Source organism: Glossina fuscipes, unplaced genomic scaffold (assembly GCF_014805625.2).
Source record: "Glossina fuscipes isolate IAEA_lab_2018 unplaced genomic scaffold, Yale_Gfus_2 2, whole genome shotgun sequence".
NCBI lineage: Eukaryota > Metazoa > Arthropoda > Insecta > Diptera > Glossinidae > Glossina > Glossina fuscipes.
Window position 1 is genome coordinate 16222253 of NW_023998416.1, and position 13509 is coordinate 16235761.

At 35.2% G+C, this 13509-nt stretch overlaps 1 protein-coding gene across 1 annotated transcript; it reads right to left on the reverse strand.

Moving 5' to 3' along the window:
* Positions 1-3343: 3343 nt before the first annotated feature.
* LOC119633996 (ionotropic receptor 25a) lies at positions 3344-9918 on the reverse strand. The gene is made up of 10 exons (XM_038027890.1): positions 9723-9918; positions 9495-9644; positions 9349-9420; positions 8884-9285; positions 7623-7860; positions 7446-7560; positions 7142-7387; positions 4373-4965; positions 3794-4309; positions 3344-3731 (listed from the first exon to the last, which is right to left on the reverse strand). Exons 1-10 carry the CDS (start codon positions 9823-9825, stop codon positions 3347-3349), a joined length of 2820 nt encoding a protein of 939 aa, XP_037883818.1. The 5' UTR covers positions 9826-9918; the 3' UTR covers positions 3344-3346.
* Positions 9919-13509: the final 3591 nt, after the last annotated feature.

The following is a 13509-nucleotide window of genomic DNA, read 5'->3' on the forward strand; positions in this document are numbered from 1 at the left end:
TTAAACAAATTGCTGATGAATTGATTATATATGTATATGCAATATATTGTACTCCTTAAGCTTTTATTTATTCTTTTTACTCCTCCGTCTCTGCTATATTGTATAAAGAACCCGTGGCGCACCTATGCTCTTAATTAGCGTCAGATTCTTTTGGGTAGTTTCCTGTTGAAGAAATTGGAAAGAAAATGGGATCAACGAGTGGCCACATATACGCTTTATGAAAGTGCGAAGACATGACCTGTGTATAGTGGGGGAAAACACTAGCTTATAATTAGATATTTATCTCAAACTTGTTAATATTAGTCTTTACAACGACCATTGTAGGTTTTTGCCCAAAGATGATTGCTGTCGTTAAGTGACATTAATTTAATTAATTTCGTATATGCAGTCTCTTTAGGCCTGTTTGAGACTTCTACGGTAAATGGACGTCCAGAATAATTACAGACGTATAAATCGGTTTAGTGTATCATGGTGGCCGAAAAATGAAGCAACACAATTTTAAAAGAGAAAACAAACAAGCAAAACTTTTACGACAGTTTGAATTATTCCTTTGAAGAGCCGCTTTAATTTAGCCAGACTACTTCTTGGTAATGTAAGGGACTTCTTGCGAGGGCCCAAACTACGCGATATTAAATCCAAAGGTTCGAATAAAAATTTTGTATATCATGAATCTGCGAAAAAATCGTCTGCCTTAGCCTCAAAGAGCTTAAACCTGGACGAGATGTGCATATTATATTAAGTCTCTCTGGCTTTATTGTTTACAATTCAAAAAAAACGAACCAATACTAATGCATAACATTTAGCTTCAAACAAAAACATCTGTTTTTATTTCTGCAAAGACGTGGGCCCCTATATTTGTTGTTGCCAATGCTTCTGCAAAGATGAGCCCCTATGCATTTTGTTATTGCCAATATCATGTGTTGCACACAAAAACAAAAAACATCTGGGCAAAATAAATATTCGTCCCAATTGAAAAGAAAAGTTTGGCAGCAATATTTAATATCAACAGAGCCTCTCATTGCGAACACTCTGCCACATCAGTCTACCTATGCTTAAATTTTTTCATCAATCGCTCTCAACTTCGTTTCTGGATTATGGATCTAACATTAACTTAACTGGTCCAATCCATCTCTAAACAAACAAAAAAAAAAAAAAAAAAAAAAAAAATATTTAATATATTCAACATACCAAAAAAAATATTTAATATGAAACGTATATTTTTCATGGATTGTTTTAATCTGTTTGGAAAAGTTTTCAAATAGTGCAGCGTTGGTTTTAGAAAAGCAAATACAGTCAATAATTGACGTACGTTGCCTCAATAGAAATTTCTGCAACACTTCCAAGAAAACGGTACAATTTCTGGAGATATTTTTAAAAGCCTTCATAAAATGATTGGGATTTATTTAGCTCACTGACATTGTGGAGGACAAACTGGTCTATGTTGAATCTAAAGAATTTTGGGATTGCTAATATTGTATTTTCTTTACAATGTCCTAATCTGATAGCGATAATTTTTGATTTCTCATCTTGATGTCGATTCGTTTTGTTCTTACTGAATTTGTCCTTGCCGTCATAAAAATGGCATATCATAAAGATTATATGCAAAATAACTATTAGAAAATGTACTTTTGGAATGTCCGTTTGTATGTTGTAAGTTCTTTTCAAAACTCCGAATTTTAGATAGCAGAGTGCAAAGGATTTTGTTAAAGGTCAAATCAGCTTGAAGTTTGACGACGCTGAAGGTTTCAGCGACATCGACTTGACGAATTTTGGCTATTATTATTTTTGTTATATTTTGTTATATTATATTATATTAATAAACGAGGCTTTATATATATTATATATATTTTTCGTAAGTAAATAATTTTGTAAATGTATTTCATGAACATCTCTTAAATTCAAGGCTATTTTATTACTTCAACTATTATTATAATTAATATAATTTTTTATATTTATTTTATATAATTAATATAATTTTAAAGTAAGTATATAAATAGGCAACGCGCCTATCACGGTACCTCAACGGTGGCGTGGAAAACCGTGATAATAATCGAAATATATGATTATTTTTAGCTTGACCAAGGATCTTCTGGTACATTTCTTTTTCGTTGTCCTTCGTTGGCCTTCGCGTCGAGCTTTAATAATAAGTTTAGCCAAATCCTAAGAACATTTTATATGGTGGTAAATACTGTGAATCCAAAAATAAATGTAAAATATTTTGAATGATGTAGCAATGCTTTCTAGCACTAGCACCATCATGGTGGGTGTATAAAAAGAACATATTTATACTATGTGAGCTTTGCGATAATTGTGCAACTATGTGCCTTTAAAATCCCTAAAAAAGTGCAGTGCAAGTATTTCTAAAGAAAAAGTTAACTAGTTTTGGTTTTGCAGTATATACATTTTCGGATTGTCAACCAATCCAATCCATAGGTTTGCCTCAGTTTCATAGCTCGAAAGTGATATTTGAAATTTTCCATTCGGTTTTCTCAACGGCTATCGGAAATTTTTTTTCGTTTTAGTTCTATATCAATCTTGAAGTCGTGCTTTTCTATTTGTGCAATCAAAATTTTTCTCTCAGAGCGTATAAATTCTTTCAGTCTTTGCTATTCTTTTTTCAAATAACTGTTTCAAATGGTTGTATTTTCAAAGCCCGAGTTTCTTCGTTGTATCTCGTGTTGGACTTTTCAAAATGATAGATTTGTTTCGCAGTTTTTGGTTGTTCTTGAATGTTACTTTTATTTATTTACGAAAATTTTCTTCTTAATACTAATTTTTTAACATTTGGGAATTTTTTTCGTTATTTTCTTCTTTCCATGTCCATGAAAATGTGCTTTACGCAAAAATGCTTTATTTTATTTTCCCGTTAAATAAATTGCTCGATAGGAATCGTACGTTTGGGAGGAAATATGAGAGTCCGGCGAGTTAGAAGGGATTGAGCAAAAAAATTACCGACAGGGAACTTAGATCAAATGCATCTATTTTTTTGGACTCTAACATAAACAGGTGTTATCACAAAAGCAAGTTCATATATGGAGACAAAGTCTAATCGTCCAATATTCGGACTTTCCAAAAAATTGTGGCTTTGCATGAAAATAATGTGTAAATTTTAGTGTATTATTACCGAAACGAGTGAACTACTAGGCGTAGTGGTGTTCTTATTTGTGTTTTTCAACTGCTTGGTTTTATTAAAATTTAAAATAATATTTTTTAGAATTTTACTCGGGATTTTCACATTTTTTTAAATTTAGTATTTATTTATGTATCTTTATGACATTCCATGAGCCCAAATGGGCGTGGCTAAGCATAAAATTTGGGGAAAAATTTTAACATTACAAAGCATTGTTCAAAATTTTGGCTTGGGTGTTTTCGAGGGATATTGATTAAAACGAGAGCGTAAGACAATGTTACTTTTGATATTTCCACGTTTTTCGGTCCGGCCCAAAATGATACCTTCAGGTATTTTACCCCGTTTTCCGGATGGCGCTGCTTCAGTCACATCGATAATACGAGGATTTTTACGATATTTATACCACCAGTATTCGAATAGCAGAGTAATGCAAGCCATACCAATGCCCACGAATATAACGATAAATACACCGCCAATGTTTTCAATGGAAATGCCATCTGATTGATCTTCGGGTTTATCGCACTTGGCCTGAATTTCATCATTTTTCCACCATTTTTCTTTGAGTTTCTCTAACTGACGTTTATTAAGCAAAGTTAGGATGCTGTGATGGGATGTAAAAAATCGATTACGTAAGTTAAGTATCTTTTAAACAAATAAACCTACGCATTATTAAACTGATCCTTTAAATGTGAACCCTGCTGGACGGCTATAGCATACGGTTTCCGTGAAAACTCCTCACCTACTACTTGTAGGTCGCAATTTGTCATTACCAAGTAGCGAATATCGGTGGCATCGCCTAAAAAAGCAAAACCGGTTGCCGATGTTGAATTGCGCACCCGAGCTATAGCTTCCTCCAAATTGGCTGGCAATTGAGCTTCTTGCATAGCTTGCCACATTTTTGTGTACTTATCGCTAACCGGGTAGTCCCATACAGCCAGCTTAGATCGTTCGAGCGGCGTCAGGGAGTCATTCAAGGACAAATCTTTCCATATTTCATAAAACATTTGCTCAATATTAGCCATACGTTCAAAATACGTCATAGCTGAGGACCCATTCAAAGGGGCATACAGAATTTTATATTGTTTTGCCAAATCATCTAAGGACTCTACAGGTGTGTCTAAACGCGACACAGTGAGGAAAGCGGCGAGATTGGCAGTATAAGAAGCAATGATAATAAATCTACGCACAATAGTTCGGATGAAATTAATTAGTGGCCAATTTTGAAGAAATATAAATTTTTACCCAAACAGCCACCACGTGGCTGCTACTAGACGACCCGATAAATTTTTCGGAGCTTCCCCGCCTCCTTGTGGCGTCAAAGATGTCATGCAGAACCATAGACACTCCTTTAAATTAAATTCTCTTTTCTCATCATCGTCTTTGTATTTCTCACGATTATTTTGATAACTGTACGGACTCCAACGATCGAAAATCCACATCAGGAAACTAGTGAAGAAGTAAGCAGCTAATATGCAAAGCCATACATTCGTTTCAAGTACCGTTAGGAATTTAAATAAAGAACTCGGTGTGCTGGGTCGTTGCATCATTATCGTAATACCGACCAAATCATAGTAGGGTACTGTGTAATCTATAACAATTTCACGTTCGGCCATTACAGACATTGAACCCAAACCGATATCGGCTTGTTTATCAATCAGTTTCTTGACAACACCATTCCAGTGGCCATTTTCATCCATATTTCCAAATTTTCCATCTTCTACTTCTTGTATGGTGTAATCAAAATGAACAATTGCCGCAATTTCGTTAATTAAATCAATGCAGTAACCCTTGTAGCCTTTGGGTGCTTTTGGATCTCTCATTATAAAGGGAGCTTGCTAAGCGACACATAAAATAAATAGAATGAACGTACCCTTAAGCACAAACAGATGAATTGAATTGGGAACAAAAAAAGGCTACGGACAAATCATTGTTTGTACAGATACCCAATGCTTGACTTAAATTATCTTTTTACGCCCACCATAATAATCAGGGTATTTCGTTTGCAATACATAGGTAATGACCAGTACACTCTCCCTAAAGACTTATTTCAGACGTACGTCCACAAGTCAAAAATGTTGCAAAAACGTTCATGATCGGCTAGACTAGACGTACCCTCAAGGCTGATCACATTGTAAAACAATTTCGCACATTTTTGCCTTTGAACGAATGAACTTTAGACAATGTGTACTTACTTGATTAGATTAGAGAACACATATACTCCTGTTTGTGGCATTCTATAGCACATATGTTATAGAATGCATTAAGTTTTTGTGGTTATGTGTAATAATCAGAAGGACTTAGAACTGGTGCAGCTCTTATTATCGGCTCAAAATTATTCCCCGAATCGATTTAAACTTCTCTATTCATGTGTTTGTGTATTCAAGCTGCACATTGCAATTTTCGTTTTGTTTTGTGAAATTAGGTATGTTCACGCTAGTTGATATCGGTACGAACGCTATTGAAAATGGATAAATTGGATCACTTTTGTGGCCGCTCCTCATATAACACTCTATTTTAGACAAGTGTTTATACAGGAAAAAACACAATTCTCGTTTTTCTTCCCCAGTAATGGCTAAATGATAGCATTTCCACATTTCGAATTGACGTGAAAAATTGCATCGGATGTGGACATCTTTTGAATCATGAAAGTATTTCTACGAAGAGTAATGCTTTACACGGCAAATGCTTTCAATTTTTTATACCTTTTGTGATGAAAGGTAGTCTACAATGGTAACTTGACATAAATATAAATTTCAGTAAATTTGGGCTATGTAGATCAAGTTTTTGGCCCCCCCCCTTAAAAGGGCCCTTACGCAAAACAAACCTTTATTTGGGAGAAAAGTCTACTTCTTGTGTATTGTATAATGAGAGTCCGTCCACGATAAAAATTGGTTATGAAATTAGTTTGTGTCAAGTTTGGACCAAGTAGGTCTATTTTTTGGAACCACCCTCTTTAAAATTTCTCATAAAAAATACGTTCTTTTGTGCCAAAAATGCCTAAATTTTAATAATTGCTCCACAATAGCTATTCGACATGAGATAAATCGTGACAAATTTGTATCATAAAAACCTATGTTTTAGATCCGACTGCAGGTAAGTATGCTAGGCGTAATATCCAGAAGCACTTTTGTTAAATCGTCGATTCATAACCAATTTCCGGATCTGTTTAAGCTTGCCTGTTTGCCTGTCCGTCCGTCTCCCTGTTTTATGTTCATGTATGCAATCTACAAGTCGCAATTTGTTGAAATTTGTTTCCACTAGGAATTAAAGAAATCGAACGTCAACAGAGAAAATATATGCTCAACATCAGGCTTCCATTCTAACTGTTGTGACAGGCGTTCACCTGAAGGATAATCATGTAGTAAATTAGCTTCCGCTGTTATTTTCAGCTGTTTGGCAAAAGCGACTCAATACACAAGCGTAAGTTGGCTTTAACATACGTAATTACCCCCTGCTTGTGCGCTAAGTGTCTTCATAAGTAGTTAGTTCTTACATGAAAACGGGGTACTTGCTGTATTATAAGGAAAATGAATGGATAGTTTTATAAGGCGAAGTGACGTAGGGTATTTAATGGTGGTTTTAGTTAATATAACCAGTCAGTCAGGAAATGTTTCATATTCGTAAACGACGATTATGGTCCAAAAGAAATGAGGAAGGAAAAGCTAAGAGATAGACAGGTAGTGGCCCGCAGCATAGTGCTTACGTCCAATCGGCAAGTGTTACACCCTTTGCTGCCTAAGCACTTGCCCGGTTAGAATGTTCTTACATGTTTTTTGTCTTATGAATCTTCGTCACGTTATGGTATTTTCGAGAATTTGTATAACTTCTTAGGTATATCATGTTTGTATCCCTTGATGATTTCTGTTCAAACGGAACATATGTATTTGCAGTAATGTTGTATTAGTATTAGTATCATTTTATAAAAATGTTATGTTACTCACTCCGGTATGAATAACAAGTAGTGCAGTTGCATCAGTTGTATCATCGTACAAGCGAAAAATATTTTCTTACCAAAACTGTATAAACGCGATAGACCGTATCTGCTGTTAGATTATTTATGGCTGTTTCGTCTTTAATCATTAGAGGTGTATCCAAGCCAGAGGTCCAACGTCCGATTGGTTTACTATTAACGGAATTTCCTCCACGTATCTCTACCATATCTATATCCATTTCAAATTTGACGTAACTGTAGCCATTGAATGGCTTTCCTTGTTCGCTTACCAATTCAAATTGTCCGTAAGAAGTAGGTTCGCTAACCTGCGATATAATATTTAAGATTTATACACACTTGTGCGTATCTGAAATTATTGAAAACCTTAATGAAATATTCCTTTAAATCGAGATTTCTTATTGGAGTGTTTTCGCCTTGGTAATCATCGCAACCCATATATATCATATTTTTAGGCCAAGCATTCGCTTGAATCATGTCTCTGTATGAAATGTACACACTGCATTTGCTGTACAATCAATCGAACGCTTGCTTATCACTCACCTGACGGTTAAAAAAGCTCGCAAGGCCAAGTCAAAATAAAAAACAGTCATAATTTGTGGCGTTTCATTTAGGTTATAGGTCGTTCTTAGCTGCCCTAAGCGTTCGCGTCGCTGAGCATACACAACGGGTTTCAAGTACATTAAGGTAGCATTATCACGTTTACTGGCGATTTCCCCTTCATCTTGGGTGATTACATGCCAAGCGAAATTACGTTGAAAATATGCGGATTTTACTGCTTCTAAAAAGAGAGAGAGAGGGCAATGCATGCGGAGGTGGATAACAAAAACAAAGCAAATATTCCAAATTGCGAAAGACAAATGTTTTTCTAATTCTAAGAAATGTATCGCTAAATATTTGTAAATGGAATCGTACTTTAAGTACAGTAAGTGATACTAAGTGCTTCTAAAAAGTACTGAATAAATTCAAGTTGTGAAGTATGTACGTGCAGTAGTTCTCACCTTCACTCTGAGTCAAAACAGTAGTTGCGAGTTCGAATGGAAATATGTTAACGAGTTGAACAGATGTTGGACTCTATTAAAGCGATCGCTGAGCTAAAAGAGTAGTAGTCCTGCAAGCTATTCGTCACTTATTTTTCATCACAAAATACTAAAATAGTGAATTCTATCTTAATGTTACTGTTTTCACAACGCAAGCACAACGGGAATTATTGAAAACGTGTTTTTCCTTTCCAAAATTTCTGAAACGTGTGCTGTTAAGCGGGACCCATTATACACAAATCCTGAAATTTTGTTCATACTTCCTCATAATTCATAGTAATTGAGACAACAGAGACAATGACGTTGTACGTGTTAACAGCTAAAAACGAAGCAAACTTTAGAGTATCAAATACATTTGGCTACATCTGTACCCTGCGAGGTCTACGATGTATTACGTTTATTCACTCGCTTAGCAAAAGGCCAAGCGTTACGTAAACATGCGTGCGACCTATACTTCATACCGATACAGTACGTAAAACTTCACGCTCTCATTATATATACGTTCAGAAGTGTTCAAATAAATAATAATAGACAACTTAGACTTAGTTTATATATCAAGTTCTAAGATAATCTATACATGTAAACATGTTTTCATTCAAAAATTGAAAAAAAAAGAATGAGAAAGAGAAAGAGAAAGCGAAAAAAGAATGTTTGACAATATCTTAAAAGCAACGAGACTACTTGTATGCTTAGAGTAAAAATATTCCCGACCAGCCTACAACTAGGTATGAACATGTCTAACGGTTTAATCGTTTTATACGTACCCAAAACTTGCCCTATTGTTCGTAAGCTGCCCAATATGAAGAAATTATTAATATCCAGATTTCTTAATTTCTCAATTTCTTCAGTTCGCTCTCGATCGCCTTGCGCAATCCGAGCGATGACATGACGCGTTTGTATATTCTGCAACAGTGACTTGTACTTGTGATCCATTATAAAAGTTTCGTCATATAGTATGGCCGCATTTGTAATATTCATTTTGCGTACTATACTACGTACGACCTCAGGAATAAGGTCAGCCGGTGGCATAATTTGCAATAAATATTTTTGCTTATTAGCGTCTATATCGCGCCATTGCCTCAAATCGCCTTCTTGACCATAAGACGCACTTATCGTAGGTAGGCCCAATGCTTGTGTAAAAGATTTCACTGTTTCCGATGGTACACCTGTTAAATAGAAAAGAATTTATTATATCACGAAATTGGAAACGATAGCCGACGGTAGCTCGCCTGATTTTGTGGTGTCAAGTACGATATGCGGTGGCTGTTTGTTTTCAATGCTTGCCGCATACCTAGTACAAACTGTAAATGTGTGGATGGATTCATATAATGTAATTTTAACTAATTAATTTCACATCAGAAAATTGATTTTTTACTTGTTTCCAGCAAGTCTTTAGCATCGGTTTTATTCGCTTCGATCCTCTCAATTCGTAACGTTAAACCGTATTGAGCGTTTTTCTTTAAATATGTTTCAACGACCTCAACCGCCTTCGAGGCTGGATCGTTATCAATTTCGTTTATAAAAACTTCATACATTTACACATTAAGAAATTAATTAAAGAATAAAAGGGTTAAATAATTTATTCAATTCAATAAACACTTACAAACATTAATATTTTGACTTGTCTGACCATTTACTTTACAGTTATATAGGGCAAGAACAGCAATAGTGGCTGTAAAAGCTAGCAAAGCATTAAAATTCCTCATAGCAGAGTATTTTCTTTGCGTCTTCAGCTTTCGACATAATAATCAATAAAATTCGCTTCTTTTTTCTTTTTTTTTTTTGAAGACGAAGACTACCTATCACTTAGCAAGTCCTGAATCTACTGACAAGCAATACATTGTTGACGTGTTAACTTGCAGTTCTTCTATTCGTGATGAAATTGTGTTATTTAATGACTTGAGTAACTTTGTGACCGATTAAATTTAATTCTATATCGAACAAAGACACCTATGTACTTATTAATGTTTGTAAACAATGCATGTATGCATGGAAGGATCCGTATTTACCTCATCACTTGAAGGCAAATTTAAACTTACCAAGCATGTCTGAAAAAGGCAGAAATCTTGTGTACTATAAGTTACGGTAAATAACGATAAGAATGACGTTTACGTCTTTAAAAACTTGATTGAATTGAAGCCTGAAAGACCTTAAACATATTGAGCTTTCACGATAAGAATGGGTTTTTGTACATTCAGATATAATTTTTCCTTAAATCGCACTGATAGCAACAAATATGTGTCTGAGTGGCCGAGTAGACAGAAGATATCGATTAACAATTCGATGGTCGTGGGTTCGAATGTCAAGTGATGTAGGGTTTTCAATAAAGCCGGGGCGTACTAAATGCTAGATGTTTAGTCTTAGAATTAATAATAAAAGATGAAAAAAGAATGAAAAATGTGTATCGATTTGCATTCCCCCAAATGGGCCGATATGTGAGTTGACTATATTTCTTTTGTTACTCTCGGCACAATTAAATAATATCTGTTTGAATAAGTTTTGTAAGACCCGAAAAGTTACAAAAATCTTCTAATGTCGGAGAAAAAGTTTCCAAGATTTCTCAAACCCATATATTGTTGCTGAGTAATGCATTGCCTGCAAACACTACCTCCGGTTTCTTACTAGTTACGTAATCGTGTGAAAAACCTGGAGAGAAATGGACAGAGTGAACCCCACACAAATTTTTTGGACAATCTTAATTCTAAGCAAGCGGACCCAATGGAATGGAAATTGTTTCGTAATGGAGATTCTCGTTCTACGCGAGTTGAATGTCCGCGTTACAGCAGCATTACATTAAATAATTTTATAGTCAGAGATAAGTCGAGGGGAATGTCAGTTAGTCGGTTGTTTAGTTTAGTTTACATTTTAAAAGTCCCTCAGCTCTTAATTGATAGTAGGCAAGAAAGCAGGCCGGCAAATGGCTTTTGTGTTGCAGCTGAACGAAGAGAGAGTTAGTTTCCGCCTTAAAGTTCAGCATGAACCTCAACGTAATTTTAGCTCACACCGCGATATTTACAAGAGTTTGATCCCCACCACCGCACTAATTAGGTATAACCTTGATATCAGAAAATTTTTTGTTCTTCTTCCTCTTAATTTACGATTTACAGTTTCGCACTTCATTCGTTCTCATATGTTGAGTTTATTAATAACTTTTACGAAAAATTTTATTTCTCTAATCCCGTCCTTAAGCTTTTCTTATACACCATTTGTTGCGCTAGGGTGTATTAAGTTTATGCGGATTTATACAACATCCAGAAGGACTTGAGATGGACATACTCTTTATTATGCCAATCGATTTAGAATCACTTTCTTAATCGATCCAAGCTTGTCTGTCCCTCAATTGCTTCTGTAGCTTCCAAGCTTTAAGTGCAATTTTTGAGATACTTTGATGAAGTTCGGTGCACCGACATATTTTGGCCCAAACATGAACGTTATTAAAAATGATTCAGATCGCATAGAACGCCTTGTTTTGAAAAGTCGTTATATGAGTACCTGCGCAAAGCCAAGTGCCGTGGAGCATCTAATGGTCGGCCCCGACTCACTATAATGTTTTTACTTCTTTGTTAAGTCATTGTAATCAGACATCGCAATGACCATAAACAGTTTGCTTAGGTGAATAATTCGCATTCTCCTATGACTGGAATTATGTCCGGTTTACTGTGTGCCTTAGTTTAATAAAGATTTCATTTTGAGTGTCGTATTATTTAATTTCTTTGCGGATTATTTTTCTAGACCATATATTGGTGACGAGAATAATAAATATTTTTTTTCTGAAATCTATTTTTTCTCTCTGCATCACGTATTCTCCATAACTTCTACGTATGCGATGATAATAACAGCTTCGGTGCCAAAACGAGTGGGACGAACCCTACTCGAAGCGGAACGGCTCACCGGAATATTGTAATAACAGATAACACTATTGATTTTATGAACTTGAATATAAACTTAACTGTCGCTTACACACTGACGGTATGTCTGCAAAAGTCTGCTTCACGCTACAAATATCGTGCACTCTAGTTTTAAATTCGCATTTGCCTCTTTACGTTAAACATATTTTTGAGTATTCTATCCTCATGTCGCAAGTCAGCTGTTGTATTAAAGTTATTTCCGATTGTCCGTCCATTATATCAGACTGATTTAAATTTACTATCAACTGCTTATACGTTTCGTTTATATGATCCAAATGGGAGACCGCAGCATCAATGCTCCTCCTTTCATGTCATTTTCAAATGCCTGGAATTTACATTCCAGATCTGTCATTTTTAAAAGCACCCCATCCAAAGCGTCTAGATTCTTAATGGAACGGTTACAGTAGAAGGATATACAAGTATATACATTTATATCGCGTGTATAGATCAGTCTATGGCAAACAATGATTATTGTCTGCTCATTTCGATATTGGAACACCCACTTTGAAATCCTTTAGCGAATCCATGAATACTTGCAGATGGAAATTAGCCTCAGTCTTAAAACCGTATAGAAGCTCTCTAGAAGCTGACGAATCCTACTCGTTGGCGATTACTATAATTGCTGTGATTGGTCGGCTTTACAGCAATGTGATTAGTTGAGTAACCTTTTAACCCAATTTTATTCACGTTTTTCTTTTAATATTGCTTCCTGCGCATTTTTAATAGCTATTGTAACCATGACATATATTGACGTCTGCTATAAAAATTTACAAATCAATATCAAAAAGAATGAACACAAAAGGAGAAGAAATAGTAATAATCGTGATCGATCTTAATTCACACACACACACATACAAGCTCTCTTTTAACCATTAAGTCTTATTGTAAATGTTAGTATACTTTACGCATAACCGATTTCGGGCATCAATTTAAATCAATTTCCACAATTAGAATGCGGCTTGATCGCGTTTCTTCACTTCTCTAATCTCTTCCGTTTTGGAAAATGGCTAACCTTTTCCCATTGTCGACTTTTTATGTATCGCCGTCCCGTTCTCTTTCATTTCCGGAATTTACTGCCAAATTTTACATGTCACTCTTATTTAGTTCAAGTGCTAGTGCAACTCTATATAAATTTTTTACTTAGCTAAAATTTGAAGTCACAACTTATCGTCCTTGATGAGTTTCTTTAAATTTGGACGTTATCCACTCACCAAGACTCTTAAAAGCTAAAGACATTTTTAGGCCTTAATAAAACCGTACATTTTTAATACATCGATCTCGCCAACTTGTGTGTGTGTGCAGCAACCATCAACCTGACAACGTTCTCATAAAGCCTGTCATTTTTTTAACCGATCTTATATCCAAAAACTGGAAATGTTATCTAGGGAGACAAAGTTGACTTTAAGAAGTAAGAAACTTATGTACCTCTATGGCCGAATCACTCACTATCAACATTTATAGCCCAAATAAAAAGAAACCGGG